This window comes from Onychostruthus taczanowskii, unplaced genomic scaffold (assembly GCF_017590055.1).
Source record: "Onychostruthus taczanowskii isolate IOZ18803 unplaced genomic scaffold, ASM1759005v1 scaffold98, whole genome shotgun sequence".
NCBI classification, from domain to species: Eukaryota; Metazoa; Chordata; class Aves; order Passeriformes; family Passeridae; genus Onychostruthus; species Onychostruthus taczanowskii.
Genome location: NW_024507879.1, coordinates 750,074 through 775,763, shown reverse-complemented (window position 1 = coordinate 775,763; position 25,690 = coordinate 750,074). Strand labels below are relative to the sequence as shown.

General features: G+C 41.0%; 1 protein-coding gene across 3 annotated transcripts in view; it reads left to right on the top strand.

The window, feature by feature from the left end:
* Positions 1–25,690, top strand: part of CTNNA3 (catenin alpha 3) — a 426,086-nt gene that overhangs the window by 317,363 nt on the left and 83,033 nt on the right. For all 3 annotated transcript variants that reach the window (XM_041427252.1, XM_041427251.1, XM_041427254.1), the window contains one exon: positions 8,795–8,995. In XM_041427252.1, the coding sequence (XP_041283186.1) occupies positions 8,795–8,995 (201 nt within the window). The remainder of the gene's footprint in view (positions 1–8,794; positions 8,996–25,690) is intronic.

Below are 25,690 nucleotides of genomic sequence, written 5' to 3'. Positions count from 1 at the left end.
TGCAGCAGGCTGCTGCAAAACTAATGGCAATGAAAAAACAAAGGAGTAAATTGCCAGGAAAAGTCTCTCCCGTTCTGTAGTTCATCTCCTGGAAAAAAGAAGCCTCCCAGAATTTTACCTGAGGTTTATAAAAGTGACAGAAAGGGAAACTGTCTCCAATACTTTTTGAGAGGGAATGTTCTGAGGAGGATAATGAATGCTCTAGCTGTGCAGTGTGGGGGAAATGAAGGGAACAGGCCCAGACTGAGTATAAAGAAAATGGTTATCCTGTGTATTTTTTGAGCCGGCTGCCACATGCTAAGGGAAAATGTGACAGAATTTTGTAAGCCAAATAATTCTCCATTATCCAGTAGCTAAAATGAAGAGTGAAAAGCAATTATTACTTCCAAGATAACAAGCTCAAAAGAAAAGTCTAAGTTAAGGCTGCCAGTCAGTGGCAAATGTTCTGAACAATTGTATGTCAGAGTCTGTAAAAGGCCTTGCTGATGTGGAAGAGGCGTGTTCCAGTTATCTGGGGAGTCTGGTGTGCCCCTGCTCTCTTTGGCTGGCAGTTCTTACTGTTCTTCCTTCTCTATCACAGAATCCTAAAACCACTGTGGTTGGAAGGGATATGCAGGTCTAGCCTTAGTGCTGCTCATAGCTGGGTCTGTATTGTATTCAGACCAAGAACAACCTCTCTGAGTTCTTTATTCTGGTGAATCCCATTATCCTTGCAGTGATTCCCCATCTCTCCCACCCCAGTCCTCAGCAGCTTCATTTTGACTGTTACTGCTCATTTGCCAGCCTCCCGCTGAAGAAGTGAAAAGCCAGAGACAATGAACCTGTTAATGCAGAGTTAAGGTTATGTGGCAATGTTTTTCTAGTGTTCTGCATTCACTAAAGTTTAAATACCTCAAAAGCATTGTCAGAGGAGAAGGATGTATGCTGATTACCTCAGCTTCTTGGATCTGTCTGGAAGCACTTGAAATAAAATGTTTACACCTAATACAGTATTAGCTACTTTTTGGAGCAATTTAGCAAAGCTGGGTGTATTAAAGCAGGTTAGTTGAAGTAGGCCTTGCAGTGGAAGAGGAAATGGGGACTATTTGTCAGTCCCCACATTTGTGAGCATATTTAGGAAATTGTAGAATCGTTGAGTGGTCTGGGCTTGAAACCCATCTAGTTCCAGACCCCTGCTTTGGGCAGGGAAACCATCAGCTAGACCAGGTTTGCACATGTAGCATGAGAATTCTAATGTAAAAACTGCACGTTGGAGTGTCAGTCTCCCTGCTGTAGTTGAGACAGAAAAAGGTTTCCTAGTCTAATTTTCCTAGAAAAAGGTTTGCTGCCTCATGTTGGCCCAGTGGCGTTCTGTTCATTGTTATCAGGGGTTAATGTGGTCAAATTAAGATTGAAGGGGTTTATTCAATTGTACTTCAAGTACTTGAAGTTGATGCATTTGTTAAGATAAATTACTCTCTTGGAAGAAATTCACGGGCTTTGGTTGTAGCTACTTTGGTGAAGAGGATGCTCTTCTAGGAGAGAATTGCTGTTAAGATCATGATTACCTGGGTTATCAGCATTACAATTGCCTAGGTTCATAGCTAAGACATGGCTATTCTGAGTAAAATTTGCTGTGTTCATTCTGGAATTTAGCAGTTGAAAAGGAGCAGGAGGGCATATTGCAAGCCCAGTTTGTGGTTAGAGTGATTTCTAAGGATTAAACAAGAATGCTCTTTTTTATTTACTCTGCATTGTCTCCACTTTTCCTGTCCGTTTCCAATTCCTTGTTTTTCCCTTCTGGTCCTACAGAGCCAGCAGCATGTTACAGAGTATTAATGCATTAAAAAATTCTATGTTGCCTCTGTACATTGTTGAGGGGAAGTATGAATCTCCTGTAAGTTTAGAATAAAAACTGAGCTAGGCATTCTTAGGTAATTGTAGCCAGAGAAGAGAAATGGGCACTTCTGAGGCCCAGGTCCTTGCAGACCTCTACATGTGAATGTGGAGGATGAGATGGATTGTCCTAAAATGAGTAATTTCTTCAGCTGACACAAGGAGGGTGTGTTTAAGAGGACTGGGCCAAGTGAAGGGGCTAGGGCCAAGCTCCATGAGCTCATGTCACCCCTGGATGTTTCCTTGGGAAGTGTTTCCTTGGGCTTGCGGCCCAGTGGACAGCTGAAGTCTGGAGATGGAGAAGTGACCCCTGCCCAGCTGGATATGCTGACATTTTCACATTTTCTGGCTTCCCTTTACCTCTGTCTTATCCCAGTGTTCATGCTTCTGGTCTGCTTCTTGTCTGCCTGTGCTCTCTCCAGATCCTTACTTAGATCCAGGCTGGCCTGTGTGCTTCGAGCTTCCCTGTTTGCAGGGCTCTCTGAGCCTGGCTTGGGTAAAGCTTTAGGAGAGGAGAGACACTGAAACGTGCTGAGAGTCTAAGCCGGTGCTTCCTTCATTTCCCCACGGTCCTGGATGCTGAGTGGGGAAGCTGACAATCCAGAAACCTGTCTGGAGGCTGAATTTTGTGCCCACAAAATGGAGGGCAAGGATTAAAGCAGAAGCAGTTAGCATCTCAAATCAAATCTTACTGTAGTCATGTTAAAAGAAATGAGGGAAAGAAATCAATCTCGGGAAAGGATTAACATTACTGTAAGATTCTCAGTCATGCAGGGAGAGAAATTTTCTGTAATCTGAAACCTTTATCAGCTAAACTGATAATTTTGGGCTTCCAACTCTGTAATTAGTAGATATTTTAAGATATATTTTTAGACTTTATTTCTGTTTTGCTGGTCATGTGGTAGAGAATTTTGGGTAGGTTTGGTTTTACTGTGTGGGTTGGGTTGTTTTTGTTGATGGGGTTTTTCTGTGAGTTTTATTTTTTGTGTGCAGGTTTTTTTTTAGCTTTCATGAGTTTAGATACTGACATTTTCAATTCATTCATGCATGTGTGAATGAAAATTAACCTTAAGGAGAAGCTGCCAACTCAATCAATGCTTTGTTCACCCTAAGGTAAAATTTGGAAGAAATACACACTCTGGTTGGTATTTTCTGGAAACAGAAGTGAAGCCAGTGTTTCAGACTGCAGGTTGAAGTTTCTAAAAACATGGAGTATTGTGTCTCTTTTCCCTGAAAAATAGTCTGGAGGGACTTGCACAGATAATGATCGATCCTGAAGAACATTGCCCAGGGGGCTACCTTTATGCTATTCTCTCTTTTCTCTCCTCAGTCATCTTCCATCCTTTTTCTTCTGTTGTCTTCTGGCTTTTGGCTTGAGCCTCCAGCTCACTGTTAGAGACAGACACCATATTTCTGTCTTAGGTCCCATGGTGTACTGGATACTCTAAAATTTTACCTTTTTTCCAAGTTAGCCTAGTGGACCACTCTGGCAAATTTTGTACACACATTCCTTCAGGACAACGTGTCCCATTAACATGAGGCAAGCATGTTAACTCAGGAGCCTCCTCATGTATGTGCTTGATCTTTCTTGACATCACAATGCCCCTTGCAGAGGAAGGTTATAGTTAAATAGTGCTGAAAAAATCTGCCACAAAGACAGTAATGAATTCATTTTCTCTAGCACCTAGAAACAGCAGCATTTGCACCCACTTGTCTGCATCAGTTGCTTTCTGGTCTTCACAGGAGATTTCTTCAAATGTTTCTCCATGCTCATAATGAAGAAACTATTTTTTTCCCTTATATCAAATCCCAAGTTTCCTTTGCTTTCCTGCTGAGCAATTGGTTGGTGCATTTGTCCAGCTTGTCAGGGTTGGTCTGGATGTCAGCCCTGTCCTCTGGAGTACGAACCAGCCTGGTCCATGTCACCTCCAGAGCTGCTCTGGATGTGCTTTGTGCCTGGCCTTGAATGCTCCCAACCTCCTCATGCCCCTTCCTGAGGAGCAGCTGTCCAGCTTTGTCCTGCTGCCTGCTCCTCAGTGAGCCTGCAGGCTGTTCACCTGCCCAGGCACTGCCACCCTCATTTCCCTGTGGGGGGGCTGGGGACACTGGGATAACCGAGCACTGCCCCCATCCACAGAGCCAGTCCTTCGTCACTGAAAGCAGTCAGTTTGTCCATACTTGATTGGCCCCAGTAGTAGATCAGTACTGTTTGTTCCTAATCATCTTCTTGTCCTTCTGATGCCTGGAAATGTTTTCCTTGAGGTCTTGCACCATAATTTTTACAGGCACTGAGGTGAAGCTTTAGCCCTTAGCTTTCTGGATGCTCCTTGTCTTTTAAGCCAGAGAACAGACACTTCAACTCTTATTATTGTATGTCTCTTTGTGTCTAAAACAGGAGCATTTTGGAAGTGTTAATGCATTTGGCTAAATCCCAGATAACTGGGAACCCTTCCTGTCAGTACCACTCTTGGTCTGAGACAGAGTGACAGAGTTGTCAGATGGATTATCAACAAACAGTATTAGAAATTATTTAGTTTCTTAGATTTGGCAGATGAAGAATGTTTAGTTAATATAGTTAGGGAAGAAAGGATATGTATTTTCCTTGTTCTGAGTAATTATTTTTCTGTACTTTTCTATTAATCTAAAATTTCTTCTCTTGAAATTGCCAGGAACTTTGGACATTAAGCGATTACCAGTGATATTATTTCTGAGTAGTGACTAAGACAGTGTCTTGCTTGTAGAATATAGGTATTTTATTAAAAGAGCTGCAAGTGCCAAGAAAATCTGTTTCATAAGATTGCTGATGGAGATTTAGCCTTGAGCATTGTCTGAACTTCAGTATGTAGCAAAAAGGTGGGAATTAGATTATCTTGGGGTTTTTTGTTTTTGTTTTTGTTGGTTTTTTGGTTTTTTTTTTTTTTTGGGGGGGTTTTTGTTTTTTTTTTTTTGGGGGGGTTTTTGTTTTTTTTTTTTTGGGGGGTTTTTTTTTTTTTTTGGTGGGGTTTTTGGTTTTTTTTTCTGTCTGAGTACTAGAAAGGTAGTAACAGGGAGCTGCATACCAGGGCTTGCACTTTCAGCCTTGAGCATTGTCTGAACTTCAGTATGTAACAAAAAGGTGGGAATTAGATTATCTTGGGGTTTTTTGTTTTTGTTTTTGTTGGTTTTTTGGTTTTTTTTGGGGGGGGGGGTTTTTTTTGGGGTTTTTTGGTTTTTTTTCTCTCTGAGTACAAGGAAAGGTCGTAACAGGGAGCTGTATACCAGGACTTGCACTTTGCACTTAATTGCTTTAAGTTCTCTTGACTTTGACACTAAAACTTGCTAAATCTAAGTATGGATGTTCTTACCATTTATTTGATGTCAGCTATCTTTGTGGAGTTCATCACAGAATTTTGAGTCTGTGGGAGTGTGTATTTTGCTGTACTAGATAGCACCTTTATGGAAAACTTGGAATCCTTTTCTGATGAGCACTCTAAGATACCATACCCAAGGAATAGGAGTTATCTGAAAGGAAGCTGACTTTTGCTACAAAGATTCTGTGCTTCCCATTTTATCATGTCAACAGATGGGAAAAGATAGAAATCATTTTTTGGCTAGACTATCACTGCACAGATTCCTAATTTTATCATTTAGGCCTTGCAGGAAAGGAGTGTTTTATGTTCTGTCTTGTCTTCAGGAGACCAAATTGAATTTTATAATGCTTCTTCATGTACTAATTTTTTAAAATTTCTAATAATTTTTTTTTCATAATGTCTCCATTTAGTTCAAATTTTTTTTTTTTTTTAGCTGAGCAGAGAAACTTGAATTAAAGTGCTTCAACTGAGGCCTTATCAGTGCCAAGTGGAGTGGAAGGGCATCACCTGTCTTTCTTGGATGACACGCAAAGGAAGAGCTATTGATTTTGTCCCAGAGACAGTCTGAGTCATGGCTTTGTCAGACAGCTTTATCAGCCATTGGTTAGCTTGGCTGAGATATGATTTTTGGCCACTTTTGACTAACACAAAAATCCCAGAGGGAAATCAGAAGGTGCAGTGCACTTGTTCATGATAATTGCTGTGGCAACCATGGCAATCTGACAATTTCCTTAAACATCTATCAATCCACTGTTACAATTAACTCTTCTGCTAGACATTGACTCATGACAAAGAGATGATCCATCATCCTAATCTTCCTTTTCTGCTTTGGGGAAAGTAAGCTACTTGGCTGAAAATCAAAAGTTGACCTAATGCATTTGGTACAGAAGAAGGAAGTATCTGTAAGAAAGATAGAGACTAAAACCAATTTTAGCTGGACTGTGATCAGTGATGTTCCTTTTTTTTTCTATTAGATCTCCTAAGGCAAATGTATCATTTACTTGTGCCTTGGGAAAATGAAGTTAAGCAAAGTTTTATTGATTGTGAAGTAGCTCATCTGGGAAGAGCTTCAGAACAACGTGCGAGGCTGTGCTTATTCAGCACGTGCTGCTGGGCAGTGCCTGTGCTGGGGACAAGCTCACTTGTGATTCTGTGTGTGCAGTTGCACAGGGTCTGTGCTGCCAAGGGCCTGGGCGTGTGTGATACACAGATGGATGGCATTGGGCAGGCTCCCTGGGACCCCTGACGTGTGGCCATGGACAGATGGAGCAAGAAAACCTTGCACTGCTTTTCTAGTACGAGGTGGATGGACAAGGCAAAATTAATAAAATCTGTATCCCTCTTTGTTGTCCTTAAACACAGTATCTGAGAGCATGCATCACAGTCTAATTTATATCCAATTCTAAAATGGCTTAGATGTAGTCTTGCCATACATACAGGTCTAGGTCCATTTCTGTGCAGCGCCTGCTCTCAAGTTTGCTGTTCCATAAAAGTGTTGTTTGTGACAGCCCTTAGAAAGGTTGGGGAACTTTCTACCATGTGTTCCATTTGTACAGTATGTTTGTGAGACCATGGGCAGTTTTATTTTTTAATGCCCCTGAGATTCCTATCATATGAACTAACCAGGTAACTGATCTTCCATTATGGAGGTTTTGCTTGGTAGGTGCCAGAAGAGCCCTGCCTTTCTGTTTACACAGGATTAAGCCCTTTAATTGCTGTCTTTGCTGGACAGTAAAAAGCAGTGTATTCTTCACAGCAAGGCCCTTAAAGTGATGGTTGTACTATCCATTCTGTTGTTGACTCTGCTAACACATGGCCAGTAATAAAACTAATACAAGGGTGGCCTGTACTGCTTCATTTTGGACGTAACTGTGGCATTTTTAGTCATTTCTCCTGCGTTCTGTGTGTGTCAGACCTCTCTCTCCATCGCTGTGCATGTAGACAGACTGGTTTGTTTGGAAGCCTCCCCCTGTGGAAGCACACAGGAAGAGATGCCTGGAAAAGGAAAGGTGAGATATAACCTGTACAGCACAGGTTAGAGCCTGGAATGTCTTTCTGCACCTGCTGATTTGGCCCCTTCTTTCCAGCTGGATGTGTTGTGTCTGACACTGGAGGAGCTGAGGTAGCTGCCCAGGCTCTGAGTGCCCTGTTCGCATGGAGCTGTCAGTCTGTGGGTGCAGATACCAAATTTGCACATGCTGAACGCGCAGTGCTGACAAAGTCAGCGTTGCTAAACTCCTCTTTCTGTGCTCTGTGGAGAGGTGACATGGATCTGAAAAGGATAAGGATGTTTTATGTTTACAGACACATTTTGTGATGCAGCCGTTTCATAAGCTGAACTGGAAATCATAGGTTTTTGCATAGGCAGAATCCCAGGGTAGTCATGCCAGACCCAGTTAGTAGTTTAGGATTACCTAATGGTGTGTTTCATCTGTCTAAGTTACTGTGATTGTCTAATTTATTGGATAACATAAAACATAATTTAATACTCATGTACAGAATGGCAGTCATGAATTAACAAGAAACCTGTGAGCTCTGAATTAATTCATGGCTTAGTGCAAGGGAAGTTTCACTGATATTTCTGAAGATGGAGCAGACCTATTGCCTTCACAAAATATGCTTCTAATGTTCTTGTTGTACACTTTTTTCTGAGACAAAGCAGATTGCAGATGTGTGTAGGAAAAGAAATTCAGTACCAGCACTAATGGGGAAGTTTTAGGAGGCATTTAAGCTTAAAAGCAGTAAACATATTAGCATTTAAAGACATATTTTATGATGCTACCTTTGTACCATAAGTTTAATTTTATATTTGCATTACTTTGCCTAAAAAAAATAGGAGTATGTCCTTCAATATTGGTTGTATAGATGGAAATATTAATGTACCATGTAATTGTTATCTCTATAGTTCTTGATATTATTGTCGTCTAGCTTGATTTGAATCCTTACTCGTACTTGTTATGCTTGGGTTTAGGACCAGTCTTTAGTATCAATATTTTTTCCTTTGTCTTTGTCCTTCCTGCTGATGATTTTTCCCCCATTTCTACATATTTGAGTATCAAAGAATGGTGTGGTAAGTACAAATTGCCAATTGAAAAATTTATATTTAGAAAGATAGAGGGGTGATAATTTACTTCAGAGTTTGATTTAGCATGGGCATCCTAAGGCATTGATGTAAAAGAAATTAGTTTAGCTGTTGGGCAATTGTTTGTCATTGGAGACTCATCTCATTATGGAAGATGTTGTCACAGTGGCTTAAGAAGGTTTCAACAATAATGTAGCAGCTTTAATAATTTTTTCTTTATTTTGCAAATATCTACTTTGTATGTAAGGTTTTGTATGTAAGGCTTTCATATTTTTATAGCACTTTCTGACTCAATATTTTATTGTTGCTCTTGCTTATAGGAGAGTATTACATTGCCTTTGAATTGTAGGAATCAGTAAATGTTTAGGAGAACGCTGAGGCTGTTCAGCGTCGGTTTGCCACTGTAAGTTTTGCAGCCTGCTGGGCTGTGTAAGCGGTGTGTGAGTGCCTAAGAGGTGGGTCTAAAGCAGTGCCCTTGTGCTTGCAGAGAGCCACATCCTGGAGGACGTGAACCGCTGCATCGTGGCGCTGCGGGAGCAGGACGCCGAGGGCCTGGACTGTGCTGCGGGCGCCATCCGCGGCCGCGCTGCCAGGGTCGCGCACGTCGTGGCCGGGGAGATGGACAACTACGAGCCAGGAGCGTACACCCAGGGGGTCATGGGCCACGTGCAGCATCTCTCCGGGGCTGGTAAGGCCGAGTGAGGAGCTTTCATTGCGGGTCAACTTTCCTAGGAGCGCTGTGCTTGACGTGAATCCTGTGGGTCGCTGGTGTCATGCATGGATCGTGCACCAATCATTCCCTCCGAGCTCTCTACTCTTCTTTTAGCACGCTGCTGAGTTAGGATGAGACCATGTGGTTCAAAACTAATTTTTAACGTTTTGTTTGAATTACATGATCTCTGGAAGGTTTCTTGAGTTATGGAACCCCCTGTTACTGGTGTCCTTAATGCGTGTAACATTGTTTGGAGACTTGTAACTACTGAGGTAGCAGCTTCCCGCTTTATTGAGCAAGCCTCACCATTCCTGCTCTAAGCAGATGAAAGGCAAGCTCAGAGGAGGTGCATGATTTGTGAGTACTTCCACTTTAAAGACTGTTAAGCAGTAATCAGATGTCCCGAAAAGTCTTCAGTTTTGCAAAACAAATTTGAAACTTTCTAAAATGCTTAGCAGTCTCCTTTCTATTTCCATAATATTAAAAAAGAGGGCATCTTATATTGGAAAATGCCTGTACTGGCCACAGGGGGTGTAACTGCACTATTCTATAAATGGTTCATGTGTTTTCCATAAATGAATCTCTGGCTTTTCATAATGTGTACTTAATTTAAAAAAAAAATAAATCTATGTAGTTCCCAGTACTTCCATGTTTTAAATGGCTGCAAGTCTCATAGTGGGCAGTTAAACTGCTCCTAAGAGATTTTCTGGCATGTCTGTACATCCCTGGAATATAGGATTTGGCTTCCTGAACTCAGAGGTCTAATTCCTTGCTCTTTCAATCTAAACAAATGTCTAGTACCTTACATTTAACTGACATTTTACCACAAGAAAAGACAGGAATTTTGTTTGAGCTCTTACTTAGTAAGTTCAAATATGTTCAGGGCAGAACTGTCCTCATGTGAACAGAAGTAAACTGACATTGCAGTGAAGTGGCAAAAGAGAACAATGGGAAGAGTTTGAAATAGTCTTGCCTGTTTTTATCCTGTTTTCCAATGTTTTGATGGGAAAATTGAAAAGTTTTCACCACTGCACTCCTTTCTTCATGATTTCTGGAAGTGCTGTCATGAATACTGAGAGGGAAGCAGCATAGAAAAGCATAGTTTAGATTCTCATGTAAAAGCTGAGCCTGTTTTTCTTCAAACTGATAGTATTTAACGACATTGGGAGTTGACATTGATTTCTGTTCTGTTGCCTTGCTTTGACAATAATATATATAATATACCCAAACCTGTCTGTCTGCAGAAGATGGGGAGGCATAAAACTGGTTGTGGTTGGAATGTTTGCTTGTTTCAAGGGACATCAAGCATGGTCACATCTCAAATGACTTTGCACTACTTCAAAGTACTTCAAATTTATGTTGTTCAATAGGAGTGCAGAAAAGACACACATACTTCTCATATTCACCTGTATTTATATGATCTGCAATGAACAGATATTGAACTTGCTTGGTTTTGTTTTAACTTTTTCAGCTTACAGGTAAAATGCAGGTAAGTTGTAGCCCACAGGTGTGACCTAAACCATTCTATCCCAGCTGGGTCTTTCCGGTCTAGCTGATTGCAAGGGGAAAGTTCACCTGGAGAGAACTCTATATTGATGCTGCCATAAACCCCTCAGTTAACTTCCACAATGACCTCTGGCAGTGAAGGGTATCCTTTATGCCTAAGGAAGAGGTAAAGTGTTACTCATGAGAAATTACTGTAGGCAGAGTATAGAATTAGTGAAAACAAAATTAAAGACAAGGAGCATACGTGGAAATAGCAGAGAACTAAAAACAGAGATGGAAGAGTGTCTCTTGAGCTGGACGACATCAGACGTATTCAAGACAAAGTGAGCTATTCCACAGTAGTATCTTAATTCTGCCACAAAATGAGTATTAAAAACTGGAGCTTAATTTCTTAGCTCAGGTGTAGTCTGGTGTACTGTGGGCAGCCAAGTGCATCTCTACTCTACAGCACCATGCAATGGAGGGTCCTCTTTCTCAGGCATATTTGTCTTGTTCCTCTGTTTATCCCTTCCCTTTCCCTGAACAGGAAGGAAAACCCTGAGAAGACTAACGACAAGGCTCTGTAAAAGCCCCATCTATGGAGCGGAGCTGAGCTTTCAGAAGTTAAAGAATACCAGAGCTGCAGTTGTTTTTGCAGCCTTGACATGCCTTGGTTTGCCCTCTGTGTGTGTGACGTGCCTTAGGACACGGCGGTTATGTGATCATACCCAGATGTGTCACCAAACAGCTGCTTTGTGCAGGTCACTGCATGGGCGTGTGCCAGGACCACGGATTAGGGCAGAGAAGGCTGCTGTCCACAGGCTCAGTGTAGAACATGAAGAAGCACACAGGACTGTGGGAACAGAGTGCATGAGCTTGTGTTGGACATAGTTATAGAGGGACTTGGTGATATTGGTCTTTCTGGACCGACTCTGTGGTTGCACTGGCAGGGCTGTGCCGAGCTCCTGCTGATGCTGCTGGTACCCAGCCCTGGAGTGCAGGGCTCCTCCCCAGCTGCTGCTGTGAGGGGGCAGCGCTGTGCTGGCTGTGGTCACACCGCAGTGACCCCGGGCCGTTCCCTGTCCCCTGCTCCCGGCTTTCTGGGGGAGCAGCGTGCAGATGTGTGGGCAGAAAGAGCGGCAGGACGGTCCCAGGCCCCAGGGCAGGTGGCTGTAAGGCACCTTGAGCATCATGGCCCAAGTCTGTGTGAAACCTGGGGGACCTGGAGAAGATGCTCAGCCATGGGGGTGTGTGTTCTGGGTTTAGCCCAGCAGTGCCTGTTTGACTGTACAAGGGTAAAGTAGATGAGCTTGAGGCTGTGTTCTCGTGTGGTTAAGGCTGTGAAATCTCCATTGCTGGTGCCTCTGTCATTCCTAATGTCTGGCACTGTTTATTAGATTTAGATATGCAGACTGTTGCATTTTGGTAGGGTTTGTGTACTGTTGTATCAAAGCAAAATGAAGCCTTTAGGAACTCTGTCTAAAAAATCCTAAGGTATTTCTTCTTCAGAACTGGAAGGGTGAGCTTGTTCTGTACTTTTAAATACCAGTCTCCTCTGTTATTTTATTGCCTGCCAGAGTCTGCAGCAGTTAAATTTAAGTCAACAATTTATATTATGGCATATATCTGTTGGTAGAGTAAAAAGTCTGTATTGTAAATTTGGTCTGCAGTTCTGCTTTAATGCCAAAGTATAATGATATATATATATGTGTAAATACATAAATTCTTTAATTACTTTGATGTCTACAGATCTTGTAAAAAAACAAGGAAAAGTGTGGAGACAAAGATGGGAAGTATTTTAACTGCCTCAAGTCTGCAGTGGGCCAAAGACATTTAGCTTTTAGACTCTTACTGGGGTGCTTGGGTTTGTGTTCAGTGATTTTCTTCAAAACCTTCACAGCCTTCAGTTACATTTTGGCAGCATATTTTAACATACTATGTGCCAGTACGAATGAATTAATTTTGTTATACTAATGTGTGTATTTATTTCCTGGTCCCAGGATTGCTATTTCGGTCACCTTCCAGTTTGCCCTTTCCCTTCATAGCCCTTTCAGTGTGGTTGCTTCTACAGCCCTATATTAATACTGATCTACTACACATGAAACAGAGCTTTCTTGTACAGTAATTTATTAATTGTTTCTCCAGGGTGGATTAAATCTACTGCATTGCTTTTCTCTGGGAAAAAGTAATTTACCTTAGCCATAAAAAGACAGTGGTTTCATGACACAAGCCTCCTTCCATCTTGGGCTTTTTATTCAGCTTTTCCATTTCTTGCAAGCCTATGTGCACAAGCTAATGGCTTGTATTTTCCTGGCTGTTTCACTTGCCTTTTTCAATTCCAGTTTACAGGTTTGTCACAGCAGCTTCTGTGAAATGACTGGCAGTTTCCTTTGTCCCCTGCCTCGAGTCTTCTGCAGTAGGGATTGTCTGTTCTTCTTTGGAAATGTGACTCTCTTTTGCCCAAAAGACACCCTCCGGAGAGGAGATGCAAAAGGGGCTGTCTGTATTCTCCTGCCCACTCTGACATTTAGTACTTATTTTGTCATCTTCTGGCAAAGCCACCTGAGCCAGCGTGGGGGGAGAGGAGCACTTGCAGAGACTTCACTGGCTTTTCCTAAGGTGTATCTTCAGGCAGGATCCTGAGATGGGGTGAGTGGGCAGTTGAAGGTCCTTACCTCTTGTTGTAGAACAAAAGATACCAATATGGCCAACTTTATTGTAAATTATTTATTTAGGGCTGACTAAAATGAGGTGAATGGACCTTATTCATTCTGTGGGGTGCCCAGAAAATCATAATTTTTTTATTAATTTAGAAAGATTAATTTAGAATTTTATTAATTCAGAAAGTTTTTAATGAAAAAGTATTTTCACTAGTTGTTCAGCACTGTCAGAATAAGATCTAAAGAGAATAGTTGCTGTTCAAGTCTGTTTAGTGTTCAGTGATTGTTACTCTTGCTTATGAAACCCAAAGACTGCTGAAGAAGAGGACTGACTCCTGTCACTTGAAAATACATAAAAAAAGAAAATCCCCAAAACATTTGAAGAAGGAGAGAGGTCTGAGCATGCAGGCTTATGGGATTGGTGAACTTGTGAAACAGGTGCACAACCCTGACAAGGAACATTTTATTAAGCAACTATTCAGGAGAATTATTGTAAGAGCTAAAAGGAAAACAAAAATGGGCCAAGAAAAATACTGAGGGTATTTGCATGGCTTAGTCTAAAATATGCCTTTTGAGTTTCAGATATTGTAAGATAATAACTTAAGAAGTAGCTTTTGATTCTTGTGGTTTTTACTGTGTTACAGAGTCAATAACCTCCACTTGGTAGAGTCTGCAGTGAGGCTTTTTTTTTTTTTTTGTAGGGCTCTGTTTGGATCCTTCTGTGAAATTCTGTTAAAAATGCTGGCTTTAGAAATTGGATTTTGCTTCTGATGTAAGAATGTTCTGAAAAATAGGGGGAAAGACCAACTTTTTTTGGGTTCCAGGCAATCAAAAAATTACCTGAACACTGAAATTTCTTTTTGCCAATCATTTCTTCATTTCCTCTAGCTCAGGAATATCTTTGCTATCGCTGTTAATGACAGTGTAAAGATCATGTTGATTATAGGCACTGTGTATAGGCATTAAGGTGCCTTTAACTACACATCTGCTTCTTTAAAATGCTGTTGCACTTAGTGATCATTTAAAGCACTGAGATGAAACTGCTTCCCCAGGCCTTGCTCAGTGCCAGCTTCGGAGTGCCCAGCACAGATGCACTGTTCAGGACAGTCCTTGAACACACACTCAGAGTCTCCAAGAACTTTCCTCCTCCAGAGAAATCTTAGTAACAGCAGCCTTGAAAATGCAACATTGTTATGAAATAAATACGTGTTTCTGAAGGTAATAGCTTTGGTTTTGCGGTGTTCCTTTGAGTTCTGATGCTTTTTTTGGTGGTTTGGTAATTTTCTTGGATTAGGATTAAAAATACCTTTCTGCTGCCTGCCATGGATTTGGCACACATGGTCTTGCTCCATCTAAGTTCTGTGGGGGGTGGGAGGGAGGTGGGGGAAGGGTCTCTTGGTTTGAGTGACATTGCTGGAAGAACTGGGAAAGTGAGGATGTTGTGTGAACTCTAAATCTTGCTCCCATGGTAATGAATTTGCCATCACTTTGGTGAAACCTGGTTTACTTGCAGTCTGATTTTGAAGCAGAAGACACTTGGGGAAGCCTTCCTTAAAGTCAGAATGCCACTGAACACCAGTGTAGTCTTTGCTTCTGCAGCTTCCACAGGCCCTACAGGGAAAGTGAGGATAGCAGTATTCTAATGGGCAGTAATGACTTTTTTTTTCTCTCTCCAGTGTTTTGTGGGCTGGGGTTTTTGTTGGTTTTTTTTCAAGTAGAATTGCCATTCTGTAGTCATTGTGTGTGACATTTTGTGATAAAACTTCCCTCACTTGGAGCTACATTAAGAAGTGACTTGTGACTTTCCAATGTCTGTGTAACTTTAATATATCTCTCTCTTTTAGATCTTAAGAACCACTAGACTGGTCTGGTTCAGTAGAGTCCCTTCGTTAATGACAGCGCTTCCCATAGCTGATAACAAGATCAGGGGACTCTGCTGTTCCTTTACTGCGTTTTTTTAACTGAAGCAAGCTCTTGAATGTGCACAGGGTTATCTCTATGCCCATATCAAAACCATTCCTTTCATTTCAGATGTGACTTTCTTGCACAAGCTCTTAACTGCCTTGACGTCTTAATGGTCATAGGACATGTTAAAGACATTTCATTCGCTTCCAGCTCTGTAACCTTTCCAGTTATTTGGAATGTGTTTTCCAGAGCCTCTGGGACACACTTTTATCTCATTACTGTTATCATAATGTTTATCTTACAGTCTTGCTCCTGCAAACCCTGATGCTGTTGTTACTTTGAATTTTTGGCGAGTTGCAAGCATGCTGTGTCTGTTGCACTTGTCCATGGTTAACTTGCTGTGTCTCAGGCACTAGTTGATTATTTATTTCCTTTGCCAGTCCATGTCCAAAGAATCCTTTCATCCTGTTGTCTTTTAGAACAGTGTAGTATGTTGGAGATGGCATCTTTCTTGCAGAAGCAGAAGTTTTTGTCTATTTTACAAGTTTTTTGCAGTAGGAACATTTTAGTTCTTGATGAGCAGCATTGGCTTCATCTGGTGTGTCCTGGGGCCAGCTGGTCAGATCTACCTGCTGGGTTATCCCAGTACGTGCTAGAGTCTTTGGAATTTTTTGGAATTTACCACTCTTCTGACCATTTGCTTTTGTAACATTTACATGTCAGAGCATGATTTGCCTCCTAAGCACGATTGTGAACTGAGCAACTGAGTTTCATAGGTCATCACTGCTTAAGAGTTCATTTTCTATTTCACAGTATCTATGAGGGCTGTTTTGGTTTAAATTGTGAATATGGATCCAGTCTCAGTAAGGATTTCCTCAGATCTGAAAAACTGCAGTATCTTTTTGTTCTTCAACTAGCTCATTCTTAAGTTCTTCATAGAGATAATTTCCTAACCAGAATTTACAAAAAGCACCTTTCACAGTGTTCACTTTTGCATGTAATACGTTATGTTTTATGGTAAAAGTCATAATTTTGTGACATGCCATATCATAATCAAAATTAAGTGATTGCCCCGCCTTTCTCCAATAATACTTTCAACTACATACATCTAACTCTGTTTAAGATTTTTTTAGTGATTCCTTTCTGGCAGCATGCCCTCAGCTCTTCGTGCTTCCTTCCTTAGAAACCATGAACTTTCAGATCTGGAAATGGTGCAGTAGCTCTTGATGGGGGGAGCATATGCATAATTCAGTAGTATTTTTATATGCCTGTGTATGTATGTTTAGATTATAAATCTGTTAACATAGTAAAATTGTTTCTTGCTGAAATCATAAACAATAAGCTTGTCTTCATTTTGTTCACCTTGTCTCAGTAACTCTGTCACCACCGTCCATTGCACTGTTTGCAGAAGTGGCATTGAATTCATTACATATCAGTTTCTGGGGACCATATTCTGTTTTCTACCAGAATCCTCCTGCTGGGGAAGGTCATCTCTGAAGCTGGGTTGCATCTTGCTGCAGGCTTTGTTTCGTGTCACAGTTGATGAGAACACCAGACCACCTCCTCAGTTTACCCAGTGATGCTAAACAGCTGCAGCTGTTTGCAGTGATGCAGTAGGCAGCAGACAAAGCGTAAGGAATGCATCCATCAGAACTGAAACATTTCTCATGGAGTTTCATGCCGGAATGTACAACTGTCTGTCCTTCACACACCCTTTTGATTGTTCTCAGGCATTAAAAATTCAAGGGCAGACAGCCTTCGGTCAGCAGATGGGAAGGTCTGTATCTTGGTATTGTGCAGATAAGTTGTTGCAGAATTCCTCACCCTTCCCAAGCACTATAAAACAGCAGCCATGCTTTGCTCATGGAATACTGGGCCTTAGCAGCCCAACTGTTGATGGCCCTCCTAACCAACAGGAACGTTTAGGGAAAAACCCATAGATGTTTCAACAGCGTGTTTAGTTGAGGAGTTTGTTGGGTTTTTTTCTTAGCATTCAGTTTTATAATTTCTTTCCTGACTTGAAGCTTCAAGTAGCAGTTCCTGTACCAGAATGTTAGTGTTTTCCCAGAAACCTTATTTTTGGTGTTAAGGGAGGCTTAAAATAATTGCCTGATACTGATTCCTTGGTCTGAAGCCAGAAGTGTTTAGTGAGCAATTATGATATAAGCATACTGTTGGCTTTGATATGCTTATTTTTTAGGAAGGAGAGGCTAGATTTCAGGAAATACTGTGAAGCAGATCTCTGAGGAAGCATTCATGGTAAAATAAACAATATTTAATGACAGTATGCCAAACATCAAAGTTGATACATAGGATTATAATAGGAGTGCCAGAATAAGATGGGAAAGATCTAAGAATATGACCCTTGGTAAGAGGATGGTACTCACTGTACACTTTCCAAAGCAGGCCTTGTCAAACTCAGACTGTTGGGTGTCACATTCATATTTTCTGAAAAATCCCTTTGCCCAGGATTTTTCTCCTGGGAAGTTGAGAAGTCTCAGAGAAAAAGGAAAACAATAATTATCTCATTTGCTTTCTCTTGTGTTTTGCTCCTTTGGAATGTAGTTGGAGAGTGTTTATCCAGCAGGTGATTGTTTCATTGGTTTCTGCTGTAAATTATTTTGACTCATTGGCCAATCAGTGCCAAGCTGTGTCAAGGCTCTGGAGAGAGTCATGAGTTTTCATTATTATCTTTTTAGCCTTCTGTCTGTATCCTTTCTGTATTCTTCAGTATAGTTTAGTATTCTTCAATATAATACAGTATCATGAAATAATAAATCAGCTTTCTGAGAACATGGAGTCAGATTCATCATTCCTTCCTTTGTCTGGAGGTCCAGGACAGTAACTGGGGAAAAGCTTTGTGGAGAAGAGAGGATGCTGAGGATGAGCTGGGCCTTAGTGCAGGTGACTTGTGAGAAACAGGAGAGACTGAGAATTGAATGTGGGGAGGTGGTAGCCAGGGGACAACGGATATGGACCTGCAGCTTCCCCAGAGATTACAGTGACTCTGGTGCCACTCACTCTTGGTAGAGACAGGTGGCACAGCTAAGGGCAGTGGCCACAAGCTGCAGCAGAGAAAACCAGGGAGGGCACAGGCAGAGCAGGGGATTTATTCACTGTAGTGCAGCACTAGAACAAAGGTGCAGTGACATTTCTGCCTTTAACGGTTTTCACCCTTAGCTGGATGAAGCTGTGACTGACCTGATGTGTTGGTCTTATGTCTTAAGGAAGTGATACACATAATCCTTTTCAAATTATGTATGCAGGATTTTTTCCTTGTGTTAGATGCCAGCTGCTTTCACTTAAGAGCCATCTTTTCATGGTAATTAAATGTTTTAGCATGGACATTGATACCCTGCTGTAGTAACCTCAAATTCTTAGAGTTCTTTCTCTGCTTAGTGACTTGCTTGTTACTAGAAAAATATACTGTTACTATTAAGGACTTTGGGTGTAAAAATGCTTGCATATACTTCATTCAAAATCTGCACATTTCTCCAAAATGTTAATACAGAGCTCTTATATGAAGTGTGGTGTATTAAATGGTGGTCAAGCATAGAAACATTGCAAATGGATGCAGTCCATCTGTGTGGTTTAGTCTGATATGTTTCCAAATAGGCAAAGAAGCATTTAGAACGTGTAGGTGCTCTGTTTTTCAAAGTGTTTACTCTTCAGTGTGCTCTTTTCAAACAGTGGCAATTACTTTCTTTTCCTGAGAGCTAATAGTAAAATTTTCAGCAGTGCTCCAGATTCCTTTCCAGTAACAACATAGTCCTCTTGTGTTTATTTAATTTGTCCACTTGTCTTGTTTATATTTTATTCTGTGGGATAGGTAAGTAAGAACCTGTACCTAAAAACACATTTAGAGTTTGCATCTTAATAGTATTAGAAGCAATGCTAGTATTATTCAGTATAGTTTTGTTCAGTTTTTAACCATTGTTTGTGAGCTGATAACTGGCTTTCTTGAATCTTCAGTAGTCTGCTGTTCTGTATCTTGGAGGAAAATCATTATGTCTGCATTGTAGGTTGGGAGGAGGCTTTCTTGTAGTCCGTCTTTGTAAACTCTAAACCCCAAGTAAAGAACAAAAACACCTTGGGAACCTTTTCAGCCTTTCCATAGTCTCTCCACAGAACTGGATGTAGCAGAAAAAGTAATTGGCAGTCCCTCTGTCAGCAGTCCCCTGCAGTTGGAGCTCTCCCTCAGTGTCCGTGCAGAACAGTCATACCTGTTCCAAGTGATACTCCAGCTGTTCCTGTGCTTTCTTGTACACAGCTTTCTTTAGCTGGAGAACTTTTCCCTGCTGATGACAGTAGCATTAGCTCTAATGGCCATAAATGTTGCTAATTTATTTAAACACTAGTTGGTGGAGAGATTTCCAGTAAATACTGGAGCAGGTACTTTCTAATGTTATTGGTAAGCAGTTGGGTAAGATGGGATTTCTTTGTAGGGCAGAAAGTGTAATACAGGATGCAGTTATGGTTGGCATACTGAGTGCCAGCAGCCCCTTCAGGTTCCTGCTTTGAACCTGAAGGTTCAAAGGTTTAGAGAGTGCCTTGTCAGCTTGGCCACAAACCAGCTACCCATTGCTATTTCCCCTTCTGCAACTAGCAGGTTTATTGCTCTCCAACGATTATGTGCTACAATTGAACATTCTCATATCACTCTTGATTTTAATCCATTTTGGTATACCGTGTTCTAATACTGAGGCTTACACAGTGGGCTTCAGCAATTAGAACCTAATTCCAAATCCACTGCAGCGATTGCCACTGACTCCTCTGGTTGTGGTGCAGCCCTTCTGACTGGTGCCAGTGTTTGTGATCCCACTGAACAGAGTGCCACTGCTCTGAGGGGCTGCAGCAAAGGCAGGAAGCACACTCAGAGTTAGTCTGTCTCGAGTCACTGCTTTCTGAATCATTCTGAGCCCAGCTCTGGATATTAAATTTAGAGACGGTATTTTTCTGGCACCATTCAGAAAAATATCTTTTCTGTGGTAGACAGCATTTATATGTATTTCACTGTAATTAAGTGTTTGAGGATTTTGGCTACCAAGATATATTTTTCTTGTGCTTTTAAAATGTCAGCAGTCTTCCATGAAAAATAATTCTTTTTGATGAAATTATTTCAGTTATTCCAAGTTACTGTTGTAGTAGACATAGAACTAAAATGTAGTGACCCTTTTCCCAATACATTCTGTCCAAGGAGATTTTGTCTTGTATGTTTTTGTTGTTTGCTAACATATGTCAAAAACACAGGATCTGACTCTGCCTAAAAACCTGTATTGATTTTCTGATGTTTCCCAGTGGGATATGCAATTTTTTTTTTTGTCTTTGAGCCAAAAAAAGCTTGGAATCTTGTGCAGTTTTATTCTTTGTGGCTAATTCAATTAATTTCAGGTTTTCTAGATTGATGCTACACCCACCAGGAACCAGATTTCTAAAAACACAATATTTCTAGTAATCTACCAAAATAGCTGGCTGCGTTTCAAAATGAAATGTTTAAATTGTTGTCTGCTGTGACTGTTTTGGAGACCAACTCATTGTCAGCATAGTTATATTTGGGAAAATATGGCTCAGTTACACGTTCTGAGCTTCTGAAGCGACACTGGTGTCTCCTGAAATAAGGTTGCTGTAGTACATGAGGAGCAGCTGGTACCAAGCAGGTGTAAGTCAGGTGTAAGTCACTGCCGTGCCCCCTCCGTGAGGACTGACTGGGGACCACAGAGAAGTTTGTGTGTTGGTAATGCCGTGCTCACTTGTTTCTTCTCACTTCTCTCCTTTATAGGGTGACTGTAAGGTTTTTGTGAATGACCCCATTCTCTACCTTTGGTTTGTAGCACGATACATCTACAATGCAACCAAAGAAGGTTCACAGAGAGGGGTTCAGGGTGGTTGTAATTTTATTTTTTATGAAACTCTCAGGACTTTTCTTACACACTTAAATTGCTAAAAAGCTGCTCTCTGTTCAGATAGTCTCTCTTACGTAGAATGAAGTCACTTGCTCCCCACAAGGACTTAAATTTCCTCTTAATTTCCTTTTTATGGCATTTTCTGTGTCCTGCTCAGTCAATTTGGAAAATCCCAGTTTGGGAGTATTTGGTCAGCAGCCTGTAGAAATTGCCTGATACGTTAATTGCCTCTTTGCTCTTGCTGGCTGCGCTTTGGCTGTGTTTGGGGATTTTTTTTAGGTACAGACTTAGGGTATTTACTAGTCTGAGCTTCTGTGTAGCTATATGCCATTCCATGTGGTGCAGATTCCTCTAAGTGAAACTCAGAGACTGCACTTGATGAAGGAAGGGCATGTTCTGGGCTGTGAACTGAATTGAGGAGTAGTTCTTGTTTCCACACCTTGTGGATGCCATGCTGTAGCAGGGGACTGATGAAACAAGACAGGCCCACATGGTCCACACTGTCTGCTAAGGAATGAGAAATATATTCTGAAATTCCTCTCATCTGTCCTAGGGGGAAATGTCATTCTCATCTGGGATCTCATGGTCAGTCTGTCCTTGAACATGGCAGCAAAATGTATTAGGTAGAGGGCTTTAAAAAAAGGAGGATTATGTAAATTATGGAAATTATCTCTCTGCTCTTTTGGATGCTGTGACCTGTCTCTAATGAGTTCCTTATACAGGGAAACTCATGTGCTTCCTCCAAAGCATGCCCACAAAGAAACCCTTTGAAGACTGCTGAGAGGGATCCCACTGGAGCCTCGAGCTGTGATGTTCAGATGCAGGGCACTGCTTTAATTCCCAGGTGCAGTGCTCCATGCCTTTGCAGGCTGTGGACCAGGGATTTCTAAGTCCCAAGCAATCCCCTGTGCCTGTCCGTTGCAGAGAGCAGGGACTGATGTGTACATCTGAACTGTCCTGGTGCAAAGCAAAACAACTCTGTGTTCCAGGTAGGAACTGAATCAGTGTCTTGGGTGTGTTTAGGGGAGGAATAAATTAGGGCCATTTCAAAATTAAAAGCAGCAATTTACTGGATTGTTACTCATTAATTACACGCACTGCCAATAATTAGGTCTCACTTGCTATCAACATTTTCTCACAATCAGGACAGTTGACTCCTAAAATCTTCCCCTTGTTAGCTGTGAAGATCTAGTACCACAAAACTGCTGTTGTGTTCAGCATAGTTTCTGTATAAATACGTCTGTAAACATATGCATAAAAAAAATATTCATGATGTCCTTTTGTATATAGGTAGGTAATTATATCCTTACAGGTACATGTATATACGTGCTCAGCTGTGTGCTTGTGGGTCTGTCAGCAGTCTGCCAGCTTTGCAAGCTGCAAAGTGCACAGCTGCAGCAGGCACAGGTCTGAGTTACAGAAGCAGATACTGATTACAGCTTGCTTTTGTTAGGAAACTTTTTATGTGCATCAGGCCTCTGCCTGGGCTACTTCAGGTTGTATTACACTGTTACTACGCAGAAACTTTGGCATGAGATACCAAATTCCATTAGGATAATTTATAGATCTTTACGCTCTAAATAGTCAAGGAGGGGACAGTGGGGGATTCTGAGATCATGCCTCTCATACACTGGCCTAGAATTGAAACTACCAGAGGAATATCAGCTCTTTCAGGTGTTGGAAGTTCCACAAATAGTTCATATCTTTTTCTGCATAAAACCTGTAAGCTTGTTACCAAGTAAGGTGAATGCTAATATAAGAGGTATATCAAATACCTATAGTCACAAAGCTCTTCTGCTTCATTCATATTCATATATATGTAGATATATGTAAATGTATCTCTTAGAAAGCCATTGGATATATTGGCATAGTAAAAAGTTACCAATTTAATTCTGCTTCATTCATATTCATATATATGTAGATATATGTAAATATATCTCTTAGCCATTGGATATAGTGGCATAGTAAAAAGTTACCAATTTAACATGGTATCACAGAAATAGAGGCTTCAATTAAGGGTCTGTACCATAGTGAAATTAGCTTCAGAAGCAGCTTCATCTTCATTTTAGGACTGCATTATGTGGATTTTTAAGAGTCACAAATGGTTGGAGTTTCAAAACCTGCTTGTGTTATTCAGCTCAACTTTTTGCAGTGAGTGCACAGTACTCTTCTTTTTGCAGTAATTCCATTATTATTTCAATGTATTTTGAACACCTCTAATGAAGCTATCTCCATCAGTCACTGAAACAATCTGTTCCATTCTGAATTGCATGGTGGGTGCTGTGACTCAGGCTGCTGCCAGTAGATCCCTTTCATTTCACATGGTATCCCTTAGCCAGTACAGTTGTCTCAGCTTAGATGGGTTTTATTTTTTAATTTTTTATATACCCTTATGGATTGCAGTGACATAGGAGACAAGCAGTAAAATTGGCTTACTGGAATAGGCAGTGTTCTTACCATCTGAAATTCCTAGTTACCTTTCAAGAAGAAATTTACAAATGCTTATTTTTTAATCACAGGAAGTGCAAACTATTATTTGATCCCAAAGAGTGTAATTAAATAAAGAAGTACTGAATAAAGGCTGTGTCGCTGTTAACTAGATTTCTTACCTTTCTCTAGTATTACCTTGCATTTAACAGGTGGCTGTGTTTTTAATCTTTACAGCCATACTTCTCTTTACTTCCTCTGAATTTTTGCAACTGGAAAGCTGCATAAATTCTCTGTAAGCAACCTGTACCCACCCATCACGCTGACTTTCATGCTAGGTGATCAGGTTATGGGGCAGTAATGAAGTACTTGGGGTACATGCCTCTTGTGTCAAGTCACCTCTGATGCTGCCACACCTGTGCCCTGGCAGAGGGCTGGATTGCACACACCTCTTTCAGCTTGCCTGCCTGCACATCTGCTTTATTTCAGTGCTCTGCTATCATACTAGTTTCATATTAAATTCATCCAGCAGCTTTTTAGGCCTTACTTGGCTGTACTTCAGGTAGGTTTTTGCAAGTTTCCCTCCTCTTAGAGTCCTAATTCATGACTTCCTTACCTTCAGAAGGAGAACCATTTTTTCACTCCAGCTTGCCCAAATTTATTTTTTTAAATGATTTTTTTTTAATGGCTTTTGTTTGGGCACAGAAGATGTCTGCAGGTGGCTGAATCCCAAGAGAGCAGTCCCCTATGTTGAAAGGCCACTGGAGTTAAGCCAAAGCTGTGGCTGGGTCGCAGTGTGTGTAGCTGGGCTCTGAAGCTGTGCCACAGAGAGCTTCAGTCGCTGCCTGTGCTCTCACTTCCATTTCAAAGCTGCCTTTGAAGGAGCAGTTCTTCAGTCTTTGTTCCAGTGGGAGCTCTCCAGCCTTTTCCCACTCTGCTGGCACCACTGCCGGAGTGGCTCCGAGTCTTTGTACGTGCGGATAAACACTGAAGGGAAACTTCGGTTATTTACCACAAATGCTTTGTCTTGAGATAAATTGTGGGTTTGCTAGTTTCTTCCCTTTTCCCCCTGAGTGAAGAACCGTAGAGATTTTGAATTAAAAAAAAGAAGTAAATTTTTTTCTGGTCATTTCTAGGAGTTGGTGACTGTTGGTGTCTGGTCAGGTGTGTTTGTTTTGTTAAGACACTCTTTAGGTGAGTGTTGGACACATGTGGACAGTTTGGCTTTGCAGCCTGTTGGTTTTTCACTGCAAGCTGCTTTGGTGGTGGCTGGAGTGGTGGTAATCACTTAACACAGCTGAATTAAAAGGTACCAGCACAGTGCTCTCAGCTGTTGGCTGTGGCCTTCTGCAAAGCTGAGCATCTGTTTTCCTGATCATTTTATTGTTAAATATAACAGGCACTGAGTTGCTAATTGAAATAAAGGGGTTACTGAAGTTTAGTTTTCTGTGGGAAGAGCTGGGCCCTGACAGCTATTAAACTACAGACTGGTTCATTAGTTGGTTTTGATTGAAGATTACAAAATCAAGCAAAAACATTAGAGGACTAAGAAGACGCGCTTACAAGGAAAGATAAAATGTATTATTTAAAACCAGAGGAATTAGGAAACACTTGATGAATTTTAAAGCAAATTACGTTAATTTCAGTAATATGTTTTTGATAGTGTGAAATCTTTAATTGCTTTCGGGACTTTGAACATTATGCTTATGAACATATTGGTATTTTCCAAACAACCTCCTTTCTGCACCTTCCCCCTCAGGGAAGGCAGAATTACAGATGCCCATATTGAAATTTGCTTTTAATTTTTGTTGCAGGAGGAACAAAATGGAACACAAAGAAAGCAGAAATAAAACGTACAAATAAAACAAACAAATCCCCATAAAAATTTAGTACTTCTCAGCTGTCTAACACTTGATATTTTTAATTTTACTTGTTTGATTTTTCTTTTGAAAGACTGAAAAAATGAATAATTTCCACCTGTTCTCAGTTGCATCCACTTCTCTACTATAGGCTGGCTAGAAAAATAAAGCAAAGAACAGGAAAATGCACACTATTGGTGTAATTCAATCCACCTAATACAGTATTTCAGAGAGTTGCCTATTTGAGGTCTATGAAGTATTCTGGATGTCCGTTTGCTTTTTTTTTTTTTTTTTTTGCCATTGGGTGGGAGCTCAAAACTGATATAAATCCCAGTAGTCTTGGATTTGAGGGAGTTAGCCTATCACTTACAGGGAAAATGACCAGGAAATAAGGCCTGTTTGATAGCCCAAGTGTATTTTCACTCTTCATTA